The following is a 23145-nucleotide window of genomic DNA, read 5'->3' as shown; positions in this document are numbered from 1 at the left end:
GTGTAACTTTTGAATGTAGCTTTGCCAGGATAATTTTCAAAGAGAACCTACACACTTAAATTCTCTTTGAAAATCAGTGTAACTTGGATGCATATTAAGAAAATAGGTTAAAACATAAGCATTGTCAAGCTAAGTGTAAAACATTGATAAGACAGGCGAAGAGAGAATTTGAAATGAAATTGGCCATAGAGGCAAAAACTCATAATAAAAACTTTTTAAAATATATCCAAAGCAAGAAACCTGTGAGGGAGTCGGCTGGACAGAGGGGTTAAAGGGGCTCTTAGGGAAGATAAGGCCATTGCAGAAAGACTAAATGGATTCTTTGACTCCATGTTTACTAATGAGGATGTTGGGGAGATACCAGTTCCGGAGATGGTTTTCAGGGGTAATGAGTCAGACGAACTGAATGAAATCACTGTGAACCTGGAAGATGTAGTAGGCCAGATTGACAAACTAAAGAGTAGCAAATCACCTGGACCAGATGGTATGCATCCTAGGGTTCTGAAGGCACTAAAAAATGAAATTTCTGATCTATTAGTTAAAATTTGTAACCTATCATTAAAATCATCCATTGTACCTGAAGACTGGAGGGTGGCCAATGTAACCCCAATATTTAAAAAAGGCTCCAGGGGCGATCCGGGTAACTATAGACCAGTGAGCCTGACTTCAGTGCCGGAAAAAATAGTGGAAACTATTCTCAAGAACAAAATTGTAAACCATATAGAAAGACATGATTTAATGGAACATAGTCAACATGGATTTACCCAAGGGAAGTCTTGCCTAACAAATCTGCTTCATTTTTTTGAAGGGGTTAATAAACATGTGGATAAAGGTGAACTGGTAGATGTAGTGTGTTTGGATTTTCAGAAGGCGTTTGACAAAGTCCCTCATGAGAGGCTTCTACAAAAACTAAAAAGTCATGGGATAGGAAGCGATGTCCTTTCGTGGATTACAAGATGGTTAAAAGACAGGAAACAGAGAGTAGGATTAAATGGTCAATTTTCTCAGTGGAAAAGGGTAAACAGTGGAGTGCCTCAGGGATCTGCACTTGGACCGGTGCTTTTCAATATATATATAAATGATCTGGAAAGGAATACGACGAGTGAGGTTATCAAATTTGCAGATGATACAAAATTATTCAGAGTAGTTAAATCACAAGCAGACTGTGATACATTGCAGGAGGACCTTGCAAGACTTGAAGATTGGGCATCCAAATGGCAGATGAAATTTAATGTGGACAAGTGCAAGGTGTTGCATATAGGGAAAAATAACCGTTGCTGTAGTTATACGATGTTAGGTTCCATATTAGGAGCTCCACCCAGGAAAAAGATCTAGGCATCATAGTGGATAATACTTTTAAATCGTCAGCTCAGTGTGCTGCAGCAGTCAAAAAAGCAAATAGAATATTAGGAATTATTAGGAAGGGAATGGTTAATAGAACGGAAAATGTCATAATGCCTCTATATCGCTCCATGGTGAGACCATACCTTGAATACTGTGTACAATTCTGGTCACCGCATCTCAAAAAAGATATAGTTGCGATGGAGAAGGTACAGAGAAGGGCAACCAAAATGATAAAGGGGATGGAACAGCTTCCCTATGAGGAAAGGCTGAAGAGGTTAGGGCTGTTCAGCTTGGAGAAGAGACGGCTGAGGGGGGATATGATAGAGGTCTTTAAGATCATGAGAGGTCTTGAACGAGTAGATGTGACTCGGTTATTTTCACTTTCGAATAATAGAAGGACTAGGGGGCATTCCATGAAGTTAGCAAGTAACACATTTAAGACTAATCGGAGAAAATTCTTTTTCACTCAACGCACAATAAAGCTCTGGAATTTGTTGCCAGAGGATGTGGTTAGTGCAGTTAGTGTAGCTGGGTTCAAAAAAGGTTTGGATAAGTTCTTGGAGGAGAAGTCCATTAATGGCTATTAATCAATTTTACTTAGGGAATAGCCACTGCTATTAATTGCATCAGTAGCATGGGATCTTCTTAGTGTTTGGGTAATTGTCAGGTTCTTGTGGCCTGGTTTTGGCCTCTGTTGGAAACAGGATGCTGGGCTTGATGGACCATTGGTCTGACCCAGCATGGCAATTTCTTATGTTCTTATGTTCAACAAATTTATGCAGCCTGTTATAAGATTTCTCTCAGGGAGGATAACTTTCAAACAACTGCACAAGGTGGCATATACATGTATATGTGGCCGCATGTAGTTTTACTATAGTATTTGATAACATGCACATATTACATATGTGCATATTATAAAATACAGGTATGTTTACCCCATAACATGCATGCATATGTAGGCCAACGTGTGAATACATGCAATGCATTGAAGCCTTGTAGTCCAATGCATCGAACGTGTTTGCTTTACCCACCTACTGTATTTTAAAAATATACAGGCATATATTTTACATGTGAAAATAAAGTTGGATTCACTCGCATAGGTCGGGATTTACACTCATAAAGCAGTGTATTTGAAAACATAAGTGTGTGTGAGTCAAATTAGCTCTTTAAACAATTAGACCCTCTTGATTCTTCAGTCTGAACACTCCCCTGTTCACCTAGACCGCCCACCCAGTCAGTACTACATAATTTATGTGTTTAAAATCATGTATGCCAGCTAATTAGCAGGTGTAAAAAAGCACACATAATTTGGCAAATGTACGCGTATCAGTGTTTTTTAAAATAGCAACTTGCATGTAAAGCCTTTGGCCTTACCCAAGAACACCCCAGACCAACCCTTTTTTACACGAGTATATGCGTGCGCGAAAGTGAAAATACGTGTGTATTTTGGACTTTTATAAAACACGGAATAAGCGAATAGAGGCTATGTATGCATGTATACGCTAACTTTTACACACAGACATTTTGAAAATTCACTATTACATTTTTAATGAGCTTATTCTGATCACTGCTAAGGAAACTCTTATTGTGAATGGGAGACGTAAGCAAGTCCAGTAAATGACTGTTATTGTGAAACAAATGTCATTCCCTGCTGAAAGAAACAGGGATGGTGGAGAAAGAAATTAAAACACAGTAGAAATATTCTTTCATCGTATCTTTTGTCAATATAACCTATATTATTAACGGTCAGGCCTATAACGCAGGAACATTTTCAATTTTTTTCAACAGAAACTCTACAAGTCAGGATATGAAGAACTGAAGAAGAAAGGCTATGATCTCCGTCCTGATGCCATTTCAGTTACAGCAGCCAAAGCATCCAGAGACATCGCCAGTGACGTAAGAATCATTCCTGTACTCATCTTCTTAGCCGAGGCTCCTAGACATTGGTTCTTGTTTTCTAACATATTTACTGAACTCATGTTTGGATTTACCTTTAGCAATTAATTCCAAAACTGATTTAAATTAATTTCTGCTATGTAGTTTAAAAGATTGCATAGTATCATAGCAACATTGTAAATGAAGGCAGATAAAGACCAAAATGGCCCATCCAGTTCCCCAGTTCGGAATTGTCCACTTTGAGTAGAAGAATACATTACTTCTCATATGCAATCCAACACTGACTCCCCTTTCCCCATGTAATTTACCTGACCTCTTATCCCCTTTCCCCTGTATTTATCCCAAGCATAATCAAAATCTATTCCACTGACTGTCTCCACCACTCCTGCTATTAGGCCATTTCAGGTCTTGCCTTCTTCAGCTTTGCTTCTTATACAAAGCAAGTTTTTAAATTATTCCTTGGCCACTAAGGTCAATGAGCTTCCCCATGCTCATTGACATTTAGGTTTCAACCAAGGTCCCTCCACAGAGAAAAGGTCAGACTTCTTACCAGCCCGATATTGATATATCAATGCTGTTTACGGTTGTAACCACTGCTGCATGCAGAATTCTCCATTCTCTGTACGTATCCGGATCATTCCAGACTCCTGGGTTTATTCATCCCTGCCAGCAGATGGAGACAGAGAAAAGCCTCGCTGACACTGCTTGAAAAGCCCTGGTGCCACCTGAAGTAGATCAGTATTTCTCTGTCTCCAGCAGATGGCTGGTGCATAAACCTGCAGTCTTTTTTCTTTACCATTGCTTTTAGGTTTTTCTATCTTTTTAGGTGAGCCTTCTGCCCAGGGGACTGGTTCCTTGTGGAACCTTTCCTTGTTCGGTTGAGGTGGACCAGTTAAGGTCCAATTTGGTGCCATGGGGTGTACATCTGGTGGTCCAGATCCCTCCCCTCACGAGACCTGCCATGCGGCTTCCAGCCCTTCTTCTTTTTCTTTTCAGGGGATTTCCACCTTATACAAAAAGCTGTTCCCTGTATGTACCCGGATCAGTCCAGGACAGCTGGTTTTGTCTCCCCTCCAGCAGATGGAGACAGAAAAAGACTTTGCGGACTCTGTCCTATACCCCTGAGGTGCCACCTAGTGTCTGCCAGTATTTTTCTGTCTCCAGCAGATGGCGGAGGTGCAAAACCTAGTGTCTGATAGAGGTGCTGAGTTTAGGGTTGGATTTGGTCTGACTTTAGTCTCTTAGCGCTTGATTTTACAAGGGAAGCTTAGTTTAAGGATCCCTTTAAATTAAAAAAAAAAAAAAAAGTTTGGTTAGAGCAGTGATCGGACAGTTGCGAGTAGCCTCCCAGGGGGTTGGCAGATCCTGGTGGGACCATCCCCCCATGTATTTGAGGTTGGAGAGCAGAGGGTTGGGAACTCTGAAACTGCCATGGCGAGGGCTGAATCCGGGGGGTCCCGGCTCACTCACCCTCAGCCAGCCTGTCTTCAGCCAGGTTAAAAAAAAAAAAAATTATATATATATATATATATATATATATATTTATTTATTTATTTATTTAAATTCTTTTAATATACCGATGCTCAAGACCAGGTCTTATCGTACCGGTTTACAATAAACTAGGGGGAACCAGTTAACAGAGAAAGCAAAAGTTACATTATAACAGGGAACGTGGAACTAGGCTGTTAGAGAAAAGATAGGTTAAACAAATTCTAACTGGAGAGAAGGGCAAAAAGCAGGAGAGGGTGCTTACAGGATAAGAATTATGTACAAATTTACATAGTGTATATGAATTAAGCAAGTTATAAGATAGTGCAATTAGTCGAACAACAGTTCCTTTGAGTTGCGGAAATGGACGCATCCGTGGGGTATGAGACTCATCCGTGGGGTATGAGACATTACTCTCTGCATCAATGACAGGGGATGGCAGGAAATTTGAATCAAACAGTTACCAACAAGGGCCCTGAACTTGCTGGTTGATGAAATAGATAAGTATGGGAAAATAAGTGTGGGAGCTTGCTGGGCAGACTGGATGGGCCAATTGGTCTTTTTGTGCCGTCATTTCTATGTTTCTATCTACAGCTCAGTTACTTCGCCATGAGTAGATCCACTACGAAACCAAGATGTAGTATATGCTTTGGAGATGGCAGTAGATAAGATTTGAAGTACAGAGTGGTGATTTTTCATGAGTTCCACTCCTTCCCTTACCTCTGAAGAGATTTCCAGCACTGCAAGGCATATTTGCAAGCTTTTCCTACACATTCTCACAAAAAGATGAGCCCATAGCCATAAGAATCTGCAGGCATCACTAGCCATTACAGTGACGCTTGATATTATTTCAAGAGACTCACAGGCCACACACAATGCTTTTCATACTCCTCAAATCATATCATGTGATTGAACTCTGTTTCTCTTGAAGGAGTATCTCTAATTCCTGGGGCCCTTCTTATATGGTGTGCAAGTACCACATCATGTGGATCAGCAAAGTGTTGCACAGGACAGGAGCATAGCATTCAGAGAATACTTCTTCCATTTCATCCTGTTACACCACCATACAGGTGGAGGCAGAGCACACATTTGCTGTGACATCCCTACCACTACTTAGGGGTGGTGCAGCTGGGAGGAAATCCAGTATCTTCTGCCTGTAGCAAATGGAAACAGCTGGTGATGCAGCAGAATAATTACTTGAACAGGTTTCTAAAGCACGCTTAGGGCCAGGCCACTGGTATTTGCCAGCAGTGCCAGCCTGCTTTTCTAGATGCTCCTAGTCCCGGAGGAGACTAAGTAGAGCCCAGGGGTGGGGGTAGATCTTAAAAATAAAAAAGGGGGGGGGTGATAAAACTTGTTTATTTGCTTTCTGTGGAGCAGCTGCCTTGCCTTGCCTGCCCTCCTGCCTCCCTCTCCGGTTACTGCCTGGAAGCCATGAAATAAAAAAAAAAAAAAGGATCTTTCTGGCCTATTCTAGATGTGAAAGGAGTGGATCTTCACTCAGTTCTCATGGAAGTATGAAAGGGGTAATATCTTGGTTCCCTAGATTTGACAGAGGCTTACTTTCATATTCCCATTAAGCAGGAAGATCAGAAGTATCTGTTTTTGTGTCCTACAGGAACATTTTCAGTTCAAGATGCTCCCTCTTGGTCTGACAACAGCACTGAAGCCCTTTAGCAAGATAATGGTAGCTGTGGTGAAGTTTTATATATATATATATATATATATATATAATTGTGTGTTTGGTGTTTTGGGGTTCTCTGGCCGTGCGCCGCTCTGTTTTCGTTGATTTTCACAGCTTTCCCAGCCCTGTTTTTGACAGGGAAATCCATTCGTTCGTCGCGGTTCTTTTTTCGGGGAGAGCCAAAATCGAGGCTGGGGATATGCCTCATGGTGCGGACTGCTTGGCCTGTGGTAGTGCGCGCGTGCGTGGATTTCCTGCGCTGGGGTTTGCACAGCCTGTTTGTCAGGCGGAGAAGGTCCATCGGTCCCCCTTCCTTCCGATGCCATTTTCCCCGTCCTTTTCAGTTCCTACAAGCTCCTGGGGGTTTGTCTTGGTCGAGCTGGTTCTTTTTTTGGACGCCGATCCTAATTTAGCTCGGGGATCATGCCGCATGGTGCAGCCTGCAGGCCGGAGTTTGTACCGGGTGCTTGTTGGGAGGGGAAGGCTCTTCAGGGAAGCAGATTCCAGCGAAATCGCATCGCAGCAGCTCTAGAGCACGCAGGGACCCTGGGAGGGCAGAATTGCTGCGACAGCCTCAGGACCCTTTTCTTCTCAGCTCAGGTACTGAAGCCTTACTGTGAATGTTTAGGGAGCAGGAGAAGGCTGCCCTGGGGGAGGGGAGCTCTCCGCCACCTCTTTCACTGCGTCCTGCTGCCCCTGGGGGGGGGGGGGGGGGCGACTTGCAGGCAGCACAGATCTAGGACTCGGATGAGTCTTCTTCCTCGTTCTCCTTCAATTTTGTTTTGTTGCTGCATAAAGCCTTCAAAGCACAAAAAGCCAGGGTACTAAGGTAACCCGTGAGGTCCCACTGTCGCTGGGGGCTGGGACAGGAGCTTCATCACTCCACAAGCGTACCAAGTCACACAGTGGCATAGAAGCCCCCAAGGCCAAACGCCCTCTCCGGTCCTTTTCCTGTCAGGTGGACAGTTCAGATATAGATGGGGTGGATGAAGGAGAGTCTCCTCTGCAAGCCCCTGGTGAGGGACCGAATGTGGATCAGGATCACCAGCTCCAGCTGGCCAGGCCAGTAGATGTGTCTTAGAAGGTTTCTAGCTCTTTAAAAAAAAATAATAAAAAATTTACTCGAGATTGTGGAAAACAGCAGCAGAAGGCGCAGCAAGTTTCTCTGAGCCTCCCAGGTTCTGGTGGGACCATCCCCCCTGGAATCAGAGGCAAAAGAGCAGGGGGTTGAAGACCCGGGGACTACTACCGCCGGCGGGTGATACCGGGGAGCCCGGCTCGCTCAACCGTGGCAGACAGCTCAGCACAGCCTTCATAGCACTGTGAAAATAAATAAAAAGGTAAAAAATGTTTCTGGTTGGCCGGTCCAGCGTTCTCTCCAGCTCCTCTCTGCCTGCCTTACTCCGCGTTTCGATTTGCATGAAGGCCCCTGTCGCCTGGTCTATTTTTGGCGCGCTTACCTCAGCTGATCGGAGCTAAATTTAGTCCAAGGCTATGCCTCATGGTGCGGCCTGCTCCATGTGCGGCAGCGAGCGCACCTGCCTCTCTAGAGCCGGCATCTGTGCAGATTGTGTCTTGGGAGGTCCGCTGAGGGGAATCCCCGTGGCAGCAGCAGTTCTTCACGGTGCCCAGATCCTGGGAGGCTTTCAGCTCAGCCGCAGCCACCTGATCTGTTCCTGCTTAGTGCAGGGACGGAGGTCATTTTGAAAACATTCAGGGATGCAGAGAGAGCCGCGATGGAGGCATGGAGTTCCCCGCCACCTCTCTCCCCACGACCGGGGCCCTCCAGGGACGGGGGCAGGTCGCAGGAGGATCGGGCTGATACTTCGGATAGTGATCCTGAGGGGGCCTCAGATGGGTCTTCTTCGTCATGCTCCTCGGACTTGGTGAAGTTTTTTCACAAAATGTTCAAGGCACGGAGAATGTCCAAACGCAAGAGGGGCAAGGTCTCTGTGGTTCCCTCGTCCTGTAAGAGTCCCAAGTCCCCGCCGGTGGGGGAGCATACTAAGTCTAAGCGCCCTCTCAGATCCGTAGCAGGTCCAGATGATTTGTCTTCGTTGGATCTATCTGATGGAGGAGACCCTTCCCCGCAAGACCTTCAGGGGGTAGAAGCAGCCAGGATGGTCAGCCCCTGGTGCCCAAGCAGGGAGGTGCTTCTGTGGTGGACGGTGATGATTCCAAGGTAATACGCTTGTTCCGGAGAGATGAATTGGGTCCACTTATCCCGAATATTCTGGAAGAACTCGGAATTGAAGTCCTGCAGGAGGATTCGCGTATGGGAGCGGTGGATCCTGTGATGTTAGGTCTAAGAGGTCTGGCTCGCTCTTTTCCCTTTCATATGTCGGTCACTGACCTCTTGTTCCGTGAGTGGGACACTCCGGATCTAGGTTTGAAAGTCAGCCGCGCTATGGATAAGTTGTACCCGCTACCGGAGGATGCGCTGGAGCTGCTCAGGGTACCCAAGGTGGATGCGGCAGTCTCTGTAGTCACTACAAAGACCACCATCCCAGTCACGGGAGCGACGGCCCTAAGAGATTTGCAGGACCGAAAGTTGGAGGTACAGCTTAAAAAGATATTTGAGACCTCCTCCCTAGGAGTGCAGGCAGCCATGTGCAGCAGTTTTGCTCTGCGTGTGAGCCTGCGTTGGGTGCAGCACTTACAATTTATGGCATCCCTTTCGGAAGTGGACGCAGCTCAAGCTGGTCATTTGGAGGCGTCGGTGGCTTACAGTGCGGATGCACTGTATGATCTCCTGCGCACGTCGGGAAGAACAGTGGTCTCTGCCGTTTTGGCCCGTAGGCTCCTTTGGCTCAGAAATTGGTCGGCGATGTCTCCTCAAAAGCTCAGCTGAGTTCCTTGCCTTTCAAGGGAAAGCTGCTCTTCAGCCAACAGTTGGAGGACATGATTAAGTCTCTGGGAGAGAATATGTTCTACAAGCTGCCAGAGGAGAGGCCCAAGAACAGTGGCTCTTTTCCTCAGAGGTCCAGATTCCGGGGGAATTGTCATTTTTGGGCCTCACGGTCTTCTGGATCCTCCTCTCGTCAGGCTCCCAGCCGTGATGGATTCGGCACGGTCCAGTCTTCTTTGGTGGCTGTGTCCAAATTACGACGGGGTGTGGATTTGGAAATTCCCTCTTGGATAGTGGTAACCACCGATGCCAACCTCTCTGGGTGGGGAGCGGTTTGTTGAGGAACAGCAGTTCAAGGTCAGTGGATGAGGTCAGAGTCTTCTTGGTTGATCAATTGGTTGGAGACCAGAGCAGTTTGGTTGGCGCTACAGGCCCTCCTTCCCTTAGTAGAAGGGAGATCAGTGCGGATTCTCTCCGACAATGCGACAATGGTGGCTTATATCAGTCGTCAGGGCAGAACTCGGAGTTGTCCGTTGGCGATAGAGGCTCAACTTTTAATCAGCTGGGCGAAACAGCACGTGTACAGGATAGCAGCCTCTCACATTGCCGGAGTGGACAAGGTGCAGGCCGATTTTCTCAGCCGCCACCAGTTGGATCCAGGAGAGTTGGAACTCTCCACCAAGGCTTTCAGTCTCCTGTGCAACCGATGTCCAGGCCCGCGATGGACCTGTTGGCGACGTATCGCAATGCCAAAGCTCTCCAATTTTTTCAGTCAGCGAAGAGAGCCAGGAGCGGTAGGTGTAGATGCTCTGGTGCTTCCCTGGCCAAAGGACATTCTGTTGTACGTCTTTTCGCCATGGCCGTTGGTCGGCAAGATTCTACGCCGCATCGAGGCTCATTCAGGCAAAGTGATACTCGTCGCGCCAGAGTGCCCGAGACACCCGTGGTTTGCGGACCTTCTCAATCTGGCGGTAGACGGCCCGCTGAGATTTCATCCATCGCCGAGTCTGCTGCGACAAGGTCCCGTTTATTTCACAGAGGTAGATTGCTTTTGTCTAGCGGCATGGCTTTTGAAAGGCAGAAATTGAGAAATAAGGGTTACTCAGAGGAGATGATTACTACGCTTTCACAGTCCCATAAACCTTCTACCTCCATAGCCTACGTCAGAGTTTGGGGTATTTTCAAGGACTGGTGCCTGAACCACGCGGTGGAGCCGTCCAGAGCTACTATTCCGGATGTTCTGACTTTTCTGCAGGCAGGTCTAGTAAAAGGTCTAGCCTTCAATTCCCTACGAGTTCAGATGGCAGCCCTCGGTAGTTTTCGGGGAAAGGTACAGGGCCTCGCTCTAGCATCTCATCTGGATGTGGTTCGTTTTCTGCGTGGCATTAAACATCTTCGTCCTCCGATTCGGAACCCCTGTCCTTCATGGAAGCTCAACCTGGTTCTCCGTGCCCTTTTGTAATGCGCCTTTCGAGCCAATGATACGGGTGATCTTAAAAGATCTGACGTTGAAGGTCATTTTCCTCATGGCTATCGTATTGGTGCATTTCGGAGCTACAGGCCTTATCTTGTCAGGAGCTCTTCTTAAAGATTTCTAATAAAGAAGTTACTTTATGAATGGTTCCCTCCTTTCTTCTGAAAGTAATGTCCTCTTTTCTTTTGAATCAGACGGTGGCGCTCTCATCCTTGGCGGGCCTAGATCTTTCTGCTTCCAAGTCTAGGGACTTAAGACAGTTGGACGTCATACCTTTGCCAGACATTATCTACTGGATGTCCAGGCTCTAGAGCCCGGTTCTTTCGGAACCAGTGTACTTCAAGCGGGACTCTCTCAGTCCCACCCTGGTTAGGAAAGCTTTGGTACATCCCAGCTGTCCTGGACTGATCCAGGTACGTACAGGGAAAGGAAAATTGGTTCTTACCTGCTAATTTTCATTCCTGTAGTACCACGGATCAGTCTAGATGCCCACCGGGGGGAAAATGGAGAGTCCGCTCGGCCGGTAGCTGATCAATTTTTCTGCAAGTTTTATTGAATGCCCCCCTTTTCAGGGAAAGGTTTTGGGCATGTTGTTCATTTATTCATTTATTCATAAGGTTTCCGGTGTTTTCATTTCCTCTATTCCTCAGGGGGAAGTGGTTTTATAGTTGCCGTTATGGTTTTTCTAATTTCTGCTTGGGTACAGTATAATACTGGCAGACACTAGGTGGCACCTAGGTGGCACCTCAGGGGTATAGGACAGAGTCCGCGAAGTCTTTTTCTGTCTCCATCTGCTGGAGAGGAGGCAAAACCAGCTTTCCTGGACTGATCCATGGTACTACAGGAACGAAAATTAGCAGGTAAGAACCAATTTTCCTATTTGTGCTAGACAGCTGGACAGCTCCTCTCAGCTTAGGAGGAAGGGAGTGGACAGTGGAGAGCCTCAGGGATCTGTATTGGGACCCTTACTTTTCAATCTAACTAGATAAACGACGCTTGACCAACGTGCCGCAAATGCGCAGTAGAGAGAAGCTCTACTGCGCATGTGCGGGCGAGCACGTCGGTCTTAGGCAGCGTCAGGAAAAAAAAAATGGCGGCGGCAGGCGGCAGCGGTGGCGGCGGCAGCGGGCGGCGGCAGCGGGCGGCGGTAGCAGCGGCGGCGGCGGGCGGCAGCGGCCAGTAGCGAGGGAGGGAGGAGAGAGAGAGAGGGAGGGATGGACTGAGTGGGAGGGAGGGAGTGGGAGGGACGGAGAGAAAGAGAGTGGGAGGGAGTGACTGAGTGAGAGGGAGGGAGTGACTGAGTGAGAGGGAGGGACTGAGTGGGAGGGAGGGAGGGACTGAGTGAGGGGGAGGGAGGGATTGAGTGAGGGGGAGGGACTGGGAGGGAGGGACTGAGTGAGGGGGAGGGGACTGAGTGAGAGGGAGGGAGGAGTGGGTGAGTGTGTGGGAGGGAGGTAGGGGGGGGGGAAGAGTGAGGGGAGAGGTGAGAATGAGGAGAGGTGAGAGTCAGGGATGTAAGTGGAAGGGGGGAGAGGGAGAATGAGGGAGAGGTGAGATGAGGACAGGGATGTGAGTAAGTGGAAGGGGAGAGGGAGAATGAGGGAGAGGTGAGAGACAGGGATGTGAGTAAGTGGAAAGGTAAGAAGTTGTGGAGCAGAGAAAAAGGGAGTGGAGGAGGGCTGAGGGGGAGGGGATGGGATTGAGAGAGGGTGGGGAGTGACTGAGGGAAGGGGAGTGAGGTGGGAGTGACTGAGGGAAGGGGAGGGAGGTGAGAGTGAGGGGAAGAAGGCAGTGGGAGACAGAGGGTGAGTAAGACTGAGTGGAGGAAAGGGGAGGAGTGAACGAGGGAAAGAGGGAGAGAGGGAGAAAAAGTGTAGAAGGGTGCTGTGTTAGAAAATGGACTGAAAACAAAATGTAATGTAGCCCGTTTTAACGGGCTTAACGGCTTGTATATTTATAAATGATCTGGAAAGAAATACGACGAGTGAGATAATCAAATTTGCAGATGACACAAAATTGTTCAGAGTAGTTAAATCACAAGCAGATTGTGATAAATTGCAGAAAGACCTTGTGAGACTGGAAAATTGGGCATCCAAATGGCAGATGAAATTTAATGTGGATAAGTGCAAGGTGATGCATTTAGGGAAAAATAACCCATGCTATAATTACACAATGTTGGGTTCCATATTAGGTGCTACAACCCAAGAAAGAGATCTAGGTGTCATAGTGGATAACACATTGAAATCGTCGTTCAGTGTGCTGCGGCAGTCAAAAAAGCAAACAGAATGTTGGGAATTATTAGAAAGGGAATGGTGAATAAAACGGAAAATGTCATAATGCCTCGGTATCGCTCCATGGTGAGACCACACCTTGAATACTGTGTACAATTCTGGTCGCCGCATCTCAAAAAAGATATAATTGCGATGGAGAAGGTACAGAGAAGGGCTACCAAAATGATAAGGGGAATGGAACAACTCCCCTATGAGGAAAGAGTAAAGAGGTTAGGACTTTTCAGCTTGGAGAAGAGACGACTGAGGGGGGATATGATAGAGGTGTTTAAAATCATGAGAGGTCTAGAACGGGTAGATGTGAATCGGTTATTTACTCTTTCGGATAGTAGAAAGAGTAGGGGGCACTCCATGAAGTTAGCATGGGGCACATTTAAAACTAATCGGAGAAAGTTCTTTTTTACTCAACGCACAATTAAACTCTGGAATTTGTTGCCAGAGGATGTGGTTAGTGCAGTTAGTATAGCTGTGTTTAAAAAAGGATTGGATAAGTTCTTGGAGGAGAAGTCCATTACCTGCTATTAAGTTCACTTAGAGAATAGCCACTGCCATTAGCAATGGTTACATGGAATAGACTTAGTTTTTGGGTACTTGCCAGGTTCTTATGGCCTGGATTGGCCACTGTTGGAAACAGGATGCTGGGCTTGATGGACCCTTGGTCTGACCCAGTATGGCATTTTCTTATGTTCTTATGTTCTTAAGTCTTCCTGTCACTGTTTAACTTGTTTAAAGTTAAAAAAAAAAAGTTTTTACAGAGGAAGAGGAAGTCGGCTGAAGGGTAAGGCTCCGGGGCGACTCCTCCCCCCTGCTCCCCCACTCCCGCGGGTCGCGCCGGTTTTTAGTGATTGTTTTTTCTTTTTTTTTTTTTTTTAGTTTTTATACTTACTGCTTTTGCCGGAAAGGTTCGCGGCTCGGCTTGCCGTTCGTGTGGAGCTGTCCCAGCGTGGCTTAGTCTGTTGGGGCTCTGCTCGTGGTGCATTTCGGAGGGGGAAGGGACCTCACTCCTCCCGGGGGTTTCTAAATGCCGGCGTTTGTGTAAGTGCATGGCTGCCGCGGTTGGGACATTTTTCAGCCTCCCAAGGATCCCGTTGCTGCCGGCTCCCTTGAGATGGGAGCGGCGCCATCTTTGGAAGAGGAGGGAGATCTTCCACTGCGGTTCTCCCCGGCCCATCCCGGATCCTCCGATGTGCAGGGGCTCTCCGGAGGGGCAAATCATCCATGTCCTTTACCTCAGGGACCTGGGGGAGACCAGATCCCCATTTTGCCTCCGGGTTCGCGGCCTTTTTCGACAGATTTATTCTTCTGCTGCACCAAGCTTACCTGGCGCAGCAGGATGGTTTAGGGGGGTCATGTTTGCCTCTGGCTCCGCAGGGTCCGGGTCTGCAGCCTCCGGGTTCTGATTCAGGGTCCACGCGGCCACGGAACTCGGGTATCCCGATGGTGCTCAGCTCCAGGGGGGGCAATTGGGGGCTCTCAAGTCCCGGCCCCTCCGGCAGGCACAGCGCCGGGCTCTTCAGCACAGGATCTGGCTTCTCTGGACCCAGATTAAGGTGATGACGGAATGCCATCAGTGGCAGAAGGGGATGATCCCAAGATTCTCTGGTTGTTCTGGAGGGAGGAGGTGGCACCTTTGCTTCCGTAGGTTCTTGAGGAGCTGGGTTTAAAACCTCCTCAGGAGGCTCCAGAATTGGATGGAGCGGACCCCGTTCTGGAAAGCCTTCGGGCTCCTCCTTCCGCCTTCCCGTATCATAGGTCAGTGCGGCAGTTGATTGAGCATGAGTGGGATTCCCCAGACTCTGGTTGGAGGTAGGTAGGGCTATGGACAAGCTCTACCCCTTGCCAGAACAGACCTTGGAGCTTTTTGCGCTTCTGCAGGTCATGGGGCCACGGCCCTCAAGGATGTCCAGGAGAAGTCCAGAAGTCCATTACCTGCTATTAATTAAGTTGACTTAGAAAATAGCCACTGCTTTTACTAGCAACGGTAACATGGAATAGACTTAGTTTTTGGGTACTTGCCAGGTTCTTATGGCCTGGACTGGCCACTGTTGGAAACAGGATGCTGGGCTTGATGGACCCTTGGTCTGACCCAGTATGGCATGTTCTTCAGAGGGTTTTTGAGAGTGCGGCCTTGGGGCTATGGGCCGTCGTTTGCGCAGGATTTATGCAGAGAGCATGTCTGAGATGGGTGCAGAATTTTCAGGATGCACCTCCTGGTTCCGACCCATCGGATGCAGATCGCGTGGAGGCATCGGTCGCTTATGTGGCAGATGCGCTGTATGATTTGGTGCGTTCACTGTCGCGTGTTATGAGTTCAGTGGTCGCAGCCAGACGTTTACTTTGGCTCCATCACTGGTCTGAGGATGTTTCTTCTAAGGCCCAGTTAGGTTCTTTGCCTTTCAAGGGTCGTCTCTTGTTTGGAGAGCAGCTAGAACAGCTCATCAAGCAACTGAGTGAGATAAAGGTGCACAAGCTGCCGGAGGACAAGCAAAGGAATCGCCAGGCATTTCAATCCTGGGCCCGCTTCAGGGACGGCAGATGGTCTCGTCCTTCTAGAGGTCCCGTAGGGTAGCAGTTACAAATGACTTTTCAGCCGCGGGGCTCAAATTGGGGCCAGTCCTTTCGAGGCGGACGAAGACCTTTTAGAGCTCCCTCGGCAGGGGGAGCAGCAGCAGTCAAATCTTTCCTATGAAGCAAGGCCGGTTCACTCAGCCATTCCTTATATAGGGGGCCGGCTGGCAGATTTTTACAGGGAGTGGACCAAAATCACGCAGGATCAGTGGGTCCTTTCAGTGATAAGAGGCGGTTATGCTTTAGAGTTTGCACGTCCCGTTCGCAACCTCTTCTTGGTCTCCCCATGCGAGAGCGAAGGGTTGTGTAGTTTGGGAGACCTTGCGCAGGTTGTGCAGTTTGGGAGCGGTGGTCCCGGTACCGTCTCACAAAAGGGGCAGGGGTCGTTACTCCATCTATTTCATGGTACCGATAAGGACGGAACGTTTCGACCCATCCTTGATCTCAAATTGGTCAACATGTCCTTAAAGATTCCAAGGTTTCGAATGAAGATGCTATGGTCAGTAATTGCGGCGATCCACTCTCAGGAGTTTTTGGCCTCCCTGGATCTGACGGAGGTGTACTTGCATATCCCTATTCATCTAAAGCATCAGCGGTTTCTGCGGTTTGCGGTGTTGGGTCAACATTTCCAATTCCAGGCTCTGCCTTTCGGTCTAGCGACGGCTTTTTGCACATTCACCAAGGTGATGGTGGTGGTGGCGGCAGCTCTACGATGCGAAGGGGTGTTGGTGCACCTTTATCTTGATGATTGGCTAATTTGAGAGAAATTGTTAGACGGCTGCCGATCATCAGTCCAGAAAGTTGTTCGCCTGTTGGAGTCTCTCGGCTGGGTGGTCAACCGGATGAAGAGTCACTTGGAGCCGTCTCAGGTGCTAGAATACCTCAGTTTTCGACACGAGCCAAGGCAGGGTATTTTTCACTCAGGCGAGGATACTCAAACTACAGTCACACGTTTGACACTTGTTGGCGTTGAAGATACCCCGAACCTGGGACTTTTTACAGGTTCTGGGTTCGATGGCCTCAACCCTGGAATTGGTGCCATGGGCCTTCGTGCATAGCGTCCACTTCAAAGGGCCCTGTTGGACAAATGGAATCCCCTATCGCAGGCTTTTCATTTACTGGTTTTGCTGGATGTGTCAGCACAGACCAGCCTCTCGTGGTGGCTACAGTCTTCCAATCTACAGCATGGAGTCAGTCTCAAAGTTCCAGAGTGGGTGGTTCTCACTATGGATGCCAGTCTCTCTGGTTGGGGAGCGGTCTGCAAGCGGCAGTCAGCCCAGAGCACTTGGTCAGCGGTGGAAGCCTCAAGGCCTATCAACCTGTTGGAGATTAGGGCGGTGTGGCTGGCTGTTCAAGCCTTTTCCCCCCTCGTTCAGGGTCGTTCGGTCAGGGTTCTATCAGACAAGGCCACAACGGTTGCTTACATCAATCATCAGGGTGGGACCAAGAGCCAGGGGGTGGCACTGGAAGCTCAAGAATTGTTTCAGTGGGCGGAGCAGTTCTTGATTCAGCTAGTGTTGCGTTCGGGCCTGTTTCTTACCTTCGCTCCACCCTCTTTACCGCTGTGGTGACTCCCTCCGGGCCTGATGGACGGCTTGCTGCCGCGGCGTCTCCTTGCCGCTTCTCCCCGGAATCCCCGGGCTGGCCTGATGCTGCGGATCCATCATATTCTTGATGATGTAAGGGTGCATGCGTGCGCTCCAGAGTTTGTACCGGCAAGGGCGTGAACCTCGGGGACGTCCCCCCGTAGTGACGTCATCCGCTTCCAAGGACTCGAATCACTCTCCCTTGGATACGATTTGCCCAAGCTTCTCTGCCTCCTTGAACTTACCTAGGGGTACCCGATCCTCGGGGGCCCCACTCTCTCTTCTTGATTTCAGGTTCTAAGACGGGATCCGGTGCGTGCTCCTCGAGGGCCTACGTCCCTGTATGCTCAGAAGATTCCCTATTGCCTGGAAGCAATCGCAGACGTGAACACTGTGAGTTCTATTACCAATAGGAACCGGTACTCGCTCCACGAGGGCCTATGTTCCTAAAACTCTCCAAAGACTCTCGTCTATTCCAAAAGCCATCTTATACACAGATATTGTGAGTTCTTATTCCAGACTGCATATAGGAACCAGTACTCGTCACATGGTAGGAGTAATGGACAGCCAGTGCCATCTTTAAAAATGGCGCGGGCCATCCAGTGCTCCTACCATGTGACAGGGGCCGGCCAATGGCACGGATACCCTGTCACATGGTAAGGGCAAAGGGCCATTGGCGCCATTTTGATTAGTGACAGCCGACAGCCCGAGAGCGGGAGATGGCTCCCGGGATCCCCACTGGACCACCAGGTACTTGTAAAAAATTTTGGGGGGGTTTGGGAGGGTGGGGGAAGCTAAGGGAACAGTTTTAAAGGGTCAGGGTGGGTTTAGGGATTGTTTTGATGTGCCGTTTTTCCTGCCCTCCCACAAAACGATAAGAGAACCCCAGGAACAAAATTGTGGGGCTCTCTTATCGGGAGCCCCCGATTTCTGATGATTTTGAAAATATCGTCCGATATTTTCAATCGTCTGAAGCCAGATTCACATCCCTAGTCTCCATACTCCAGCCTAGCCGGTGGTCCCTCTCAGGGTATCCTCCTGGGGGCGCTGTCATCTGCCATCAGCCCAGGGATTCACCAACTTACTTTGGGTGCTCTTCCCCACACTACTAGAGCTGTACCATACAGATTGTCACTCTGTGGGGAACCTACCCACTACGGATCGATAACTCCGCCTACGGAGTATTATCAATTGCTACTCCTCCCCTTTGGGGAGCAGCACTGAACAGCTAGCAGCTTCTCATATCACAGGGGTCGACAACGTCCAGGCCAATTTTCTCAGTCGTCAGAGCTTAGATCGAGGCAAGTGGGAGTTGGCGGAGTCCACGATGCGGCTCATTCGAAGAAGGTGGGGTCGCCCCCATGTCAATTTGATGGCAACTTGGCTCAATCCGAAAGCCCCTCGATTCTTATTTTTTATTTATTTATTTATTTATTTATTTCACGTATTTTATATACCGTTTACCAATACAAATATTGATCAAAACGGTTTACAACAATGTACTTAAATTCAAAGATATCTAATAAAAAAAACCTACAAACTAAAATAAAGTAAAATAAATAAAATAAATAAATTCTTCAGTCGTAGGGGAGCATACGGGGCAGAGGGAGTCACTGCTCTAGTAGTGCCTTGGCCTCGGGAAATCTTGCTGTATGTTTTTCCGCCGTGGCCTCTGGTGGGCAAAGTATTGCACTGAATAGAGAGGCACCCCGGGAAGGTGATCCTAGTAGCTCCGGAATGGCCACATCGACCATGGTTCACAGATCTAGTCAATCTAGCGGTGGACTGTCAGTTGCGCCTCAATCATCTTCCGGATCTTCTCTGTCAGGGTTCCGTATTTTCCAACCAGGTAGATCGCTTTTACTGAACAAGGAATACATATGGTTCAGGCTTCGATTTCTCAAGTCTTGTCTTTTCTACAAGAGGGTTTAGCTAAAGGCCTTGCCTTTAATTCTCTTAGAGTACAGGAAGAGACTCTTGCCTGCTTGCAAGGAAAGATTGAAGGGTATTCCTTATCTTCTCATCTGGACGTAGAGATTTCTTTGGGGAGTTAAGAATTTGCGTCCTCCGGTGCGGAAAGTATGTCCTCCCTGGAATCTTAATCTTGTTCTGCAAGTATTGTGTGACGCTCCATTTGAACCAATTCGTAGAGCGACTCTTAAGGATCTGATTCTCAAGGTGGTGTTCTTGGTGGCCATCTGTTCTGCCAGGAGGATTTCGGAATTGCAAGCCTTGTCATGTAGGGATCCATTTCTTCAAATTTCTGATTCAGGGATTACATTGCATACGGTTCCCTCCTTTGTCCCAAAGGTTATCTCTGCTTTTCATGTTAATCAGACTATCGAACTTCCAGCATTCGCAGACTTGGATGATTCTACGCAGCATGCTCGAGAGCTTAAGTTGTTAGATGTCCACAGAACTTTGCTTCGCTATCTCAAGGTTACTAATGAGTTCAGAAGATCTGATCATATTTTTTTTATGGAGCAGTCCAAAGAAAGGTACCCATGCCTCCAAAGCAACTGTGTCTAGGTGGCTTAAGGAGGCTATTGGGTCGGCGTACATTCTCAAGGGCCATCTAGTTCCTGAGGGTTTGCGAGCCCACTTGATGTGGGCTCAGGCCGCTTCATGGGTGAAGGTTCAGTTGGTGTCTCTGCAAGAGATTTGCAGAGTGGTGACTTGGAAGTCGCTGCATACTTTTGCAAGGCATTGGATTTGGGATTTTCTGATTCCAGGTCTTTTGGTGAAGATGTCTTGCGAGCGGGACTCTCCAAGTCCCACCCTCTCTGCTTTGGTACATCCCAGGAGTCTGGACTGATCCGGGTACGTACAGGGAAAGGAAAATTGGTTCTTACCTGATAATTTTCGTTCCTGTAGTACCAACGAATCAGTCCAGAACCCACCCGGGTTGGAGGGGAGAGTCATCTACTCAGCTATAACCTTTTCAGCAAACTTCCATTCTTTGTTGTAAACTTATAAATTTTTTCAAGTTGTTGACAAGTTTTTAGTCAGTTTATTGCACATAGTGTTTTTTCAGCTTGGGTACAGATCAATACTGAGCTACTGCAGGTGGCACCAGGGCTTTTCAAGCAGTGTCAGCGAGACTTTACTCTGTCTCCATCTGCTGGCAGGGATGAATAAATCCAGGAATCTGGACTGATCCATTGGTACTACAGGAGCGAAAATTAGCAGGTGAGAACCAATTTTCTTATACTTTCTTGAAGGTCTAATGCAATCATACCATTGCTATTTAGGGTTATAATCACCGCTCCATACAGATTACTTCCCCTCTACCTACTTACTTTTGTACAAAGGAGTGCTAATCAAATATAATTTCACTTTCTTACAGTATAAATACAAAACAGCTTATCGTAAGCAGATAGGCCATCATGTTGGATTCCGCAGTCTTCAAGATGATCCAAAATCGGTGTGGGCCATGTATGTAGCCAAGATGCAGAGTAACAGAGAGTACAAGAAAGATTATGAGAAATCGAGAACAAAGTTCAATACGCCAGTAGATATGCTGGAAATCCAGCTAGCCAAGAAATGCCAGACTTTGGTCAGCGACATTGATTACAGGCACTACTTGCACAACTGGACCTGCCTACCAGACCAAACTGATGTTGTTCATGCCAAGAAGGTTAATGAAATACAGAGTAATGTAAGTCTTCTTTTCTTTTGAATTCAAGAAAGAACATAACTTTTGTGGGGAAAGTGCCACATGGCTTATTTTGTTTGTATGCAGTACACATGTTTATAATCATCAAAGCAGCAGCAATAGCTTGAAAGACAGAGGTTTAATCTAGTCATCTCTTCACAAACTGAAAGTAAAGTAATACAAAATTAAATTAGTTTGCAAAAGCTAAATGTAAATAATTGAACACATATAGGGGCATATTTTCAAAGGGTTACGCGCGTAACTCCCGAAAACCTGCCCCTGTCTGCCCCTGCGCACGCCGAGCCTATCTTTCATAGGCTCGGTGGCGCACGCAAGCCCCAGGACACGCGTATGTCCCGGGGCTTCGAAAAAGGGGCATTCCAGGGGCGGCGCCGTGGGTTGGGTGCCGTTCCGGGGGCGGGGCCGAGGCCTCCATTGTGGTTGTGCTGAGGGATGGTGCGCCGGCAACTGGCCGGCGCTCGCAAGTTACACGTGCCCAGAGGCAGGCGTAACTTCGACAATAAAGGTCAGGGGGGGGGGCTTTTAGATAGGGCTGGGGGGGCGGGTTAGGTAGGGGAAGGGAGGAAACGGAGGAAGGCTACGAAACTCGGCACGCGCAAGTTGCACAATTGTGCACCCCCTTGCGCGCGCCGACTATGGATTTTATAACATGCGCGCGGCTGTGCGCGCATGTTATAAAATCGGGCGCAGATTTCTTTGCGCCGGGTTGCGCGAACAAATATATGCCCTTACGTATGTCTGAAAATCTACCTCTTATTTTTTATCTAATGACTTATTTTGACCATCATTTTGTTTGTTTCAGAATGTGTATAAATCTGAATACAATGACTACATGAAGGGCATTGGATGGATGCCACTGGGCTCTTTAGAAGATGAGAAGAATAAGAAAGCTATGGCGGCAGTACGTGAGAAAAGCTACCGCCAACACCCAGACAAATTTAGATTCTCAAGCCTCATGGACTCTATGGACATGGTTCTAGCTCAGAATAATGCTAAGACCATGGACAAGGTAAGACCATCTTTTTAATGTGTACTTTCTCATTTGGCATAGTTGCAAGGATTCAAGAAATGAATTAATAAGTTGGTTCACATAACATAATAAAGCATACAATGTACATATGGCATTGTGGTTAAGCAAAAGAGAATTTCTCCATAAGATATGTCACTCCTAGATTTATCTGGATAAATAAAAGTTCTGTGCAAAGTATTTTAAATTGCATTGAGCTGTTTTGTACATGCAATTCATAAACTGAATACATAATAATAATAGCATTAAAAATCAGTGTTAATCCAGCTAATTTAGCTGGATAAATGGCTTCTCCGTAAATCACCATGATCCTGCCCCAGACTTGTCTGGCTAACTTTTTAGCTGGGTTAAATGTTAGCCATTTACGTTTAGGGCAGTCAGATTGACTGGATTTTTAAAACCCATGGTTTGTGCAGCTAGCTAAACACCCCACTTTCAATATTGACATCCTTTAGTACATCTAGATTCTAAATGTATTACTTTAATGTGTACAAATATATATACTGACATACTTGTTTTCATCCAGAAACTTTATAAAGAAGCATGGGAGAAGGATAAGACACAGATTCACGTCATGCCTGACACACCCGAAATCCTTCTGGCTAAAGCTAACTTAATCAATATGAGTGAGGTAAGTTTGACTATAAATTTTGTGTGCTTGTCTGATCAGGTTTAGACCTTGAGGCCACCGCCTCTGCTATCCAGCTAAGGGCACAACTTGGCTGCCAGCCACATGGTCAGAGGTGGCAACATGGTTAGGTGTGAAGAGCAGCATGGATTTTGACTCTAGACCGGTGTCCTCAGTGTGTGTGTGGTCGAGGCACAAGGCCAGGCACAACAGGGTGGCTAGTGGATGCTGGGGAGGCAGGGATAAGGATTAAAGGCTCCTGGTAGTTGCATGCCTGGCCTCTGTCTCTGATTATTGCATCTGGCATGACTCACTCTTCCACTAATGCTGTAGTAGGAACATGTCAGGATCAGGGACTTTGTGCCTTGGGATATGTTAGTAGGGGAATTTGGGCGGGTAAGGGGAGATAGGGTTCTATTCTTTATAGCTTTGGTGGAAACTCGGGGTTCATTCATGCATCGATGTGATTTTTAACCAGTATTTTACTGCTACCTGCCAAGTCTCAATAAAGTTGTTACAGTTCACTTATGATGATGTATGGCTGTGGTGACCTGCTCACATGCCATTATGGCAGGGACGGGTCCTCCGTTCACTGCTGAAGTGAACAAGGCACAAAATTTGAAATGGAGGCAGAGGGT

The 23145-nt window shown here is 47.6% G+C and overlaps 1 protein-coding gene across 28 annotated transcripts in view; it reads left to right on the top strand.

Annotated features, from left to right (window-relative positions):
- NEB (nebulin) overlaps nt 1–23145 on the top strand; it is a 421259-nt gene that overhangs the window by 149329 nt on the left and 248785 nt on the right. For 26 of the 28 annotated variants that reach the window (XM_029605471.1, XM_029605466.1, XM_029605487.1 and 23 more), the window contains 4 exons: nt 3133–3240; nt 20523–20834; nt 21655–21861; nt 22406–22510. In XM_029605471.1, the coding sequence (XP_029461331.1) occupies nt 3133–3240; nt 20523–20834; nt 21655–21861; nt 22406–22510 (732 nt within the window). The remainder of the gene's footprint in view (nt 1–3132; nt 3241–20522; nt 20835–21654; nt 21862–22405; nt 22511–23145) is intronic. The other 2 variants (XM_029605486.1, XM_029605488.1) reach the window with 2 other exon arrangements.

The sequence above is a fragment of the Rhinatrema bivittatum genome, chromosome 6, assembly GCF_901001135.1.
Source record: "Rhinatrema bivittatum chromosome 6, aRhiBiv1.1, whole genome shotgun sequence".
NCBI classification, from domain to species: Eukaryota; Metazoa; Chordata; class Amphibia; order Gymnophiona; family Rhinatrematidae; genus Rhinatrema; species Rhinatrema bivittatum.
This window is presented reverse-complemented; position numbering and strand designations above follow the sequence as displayed.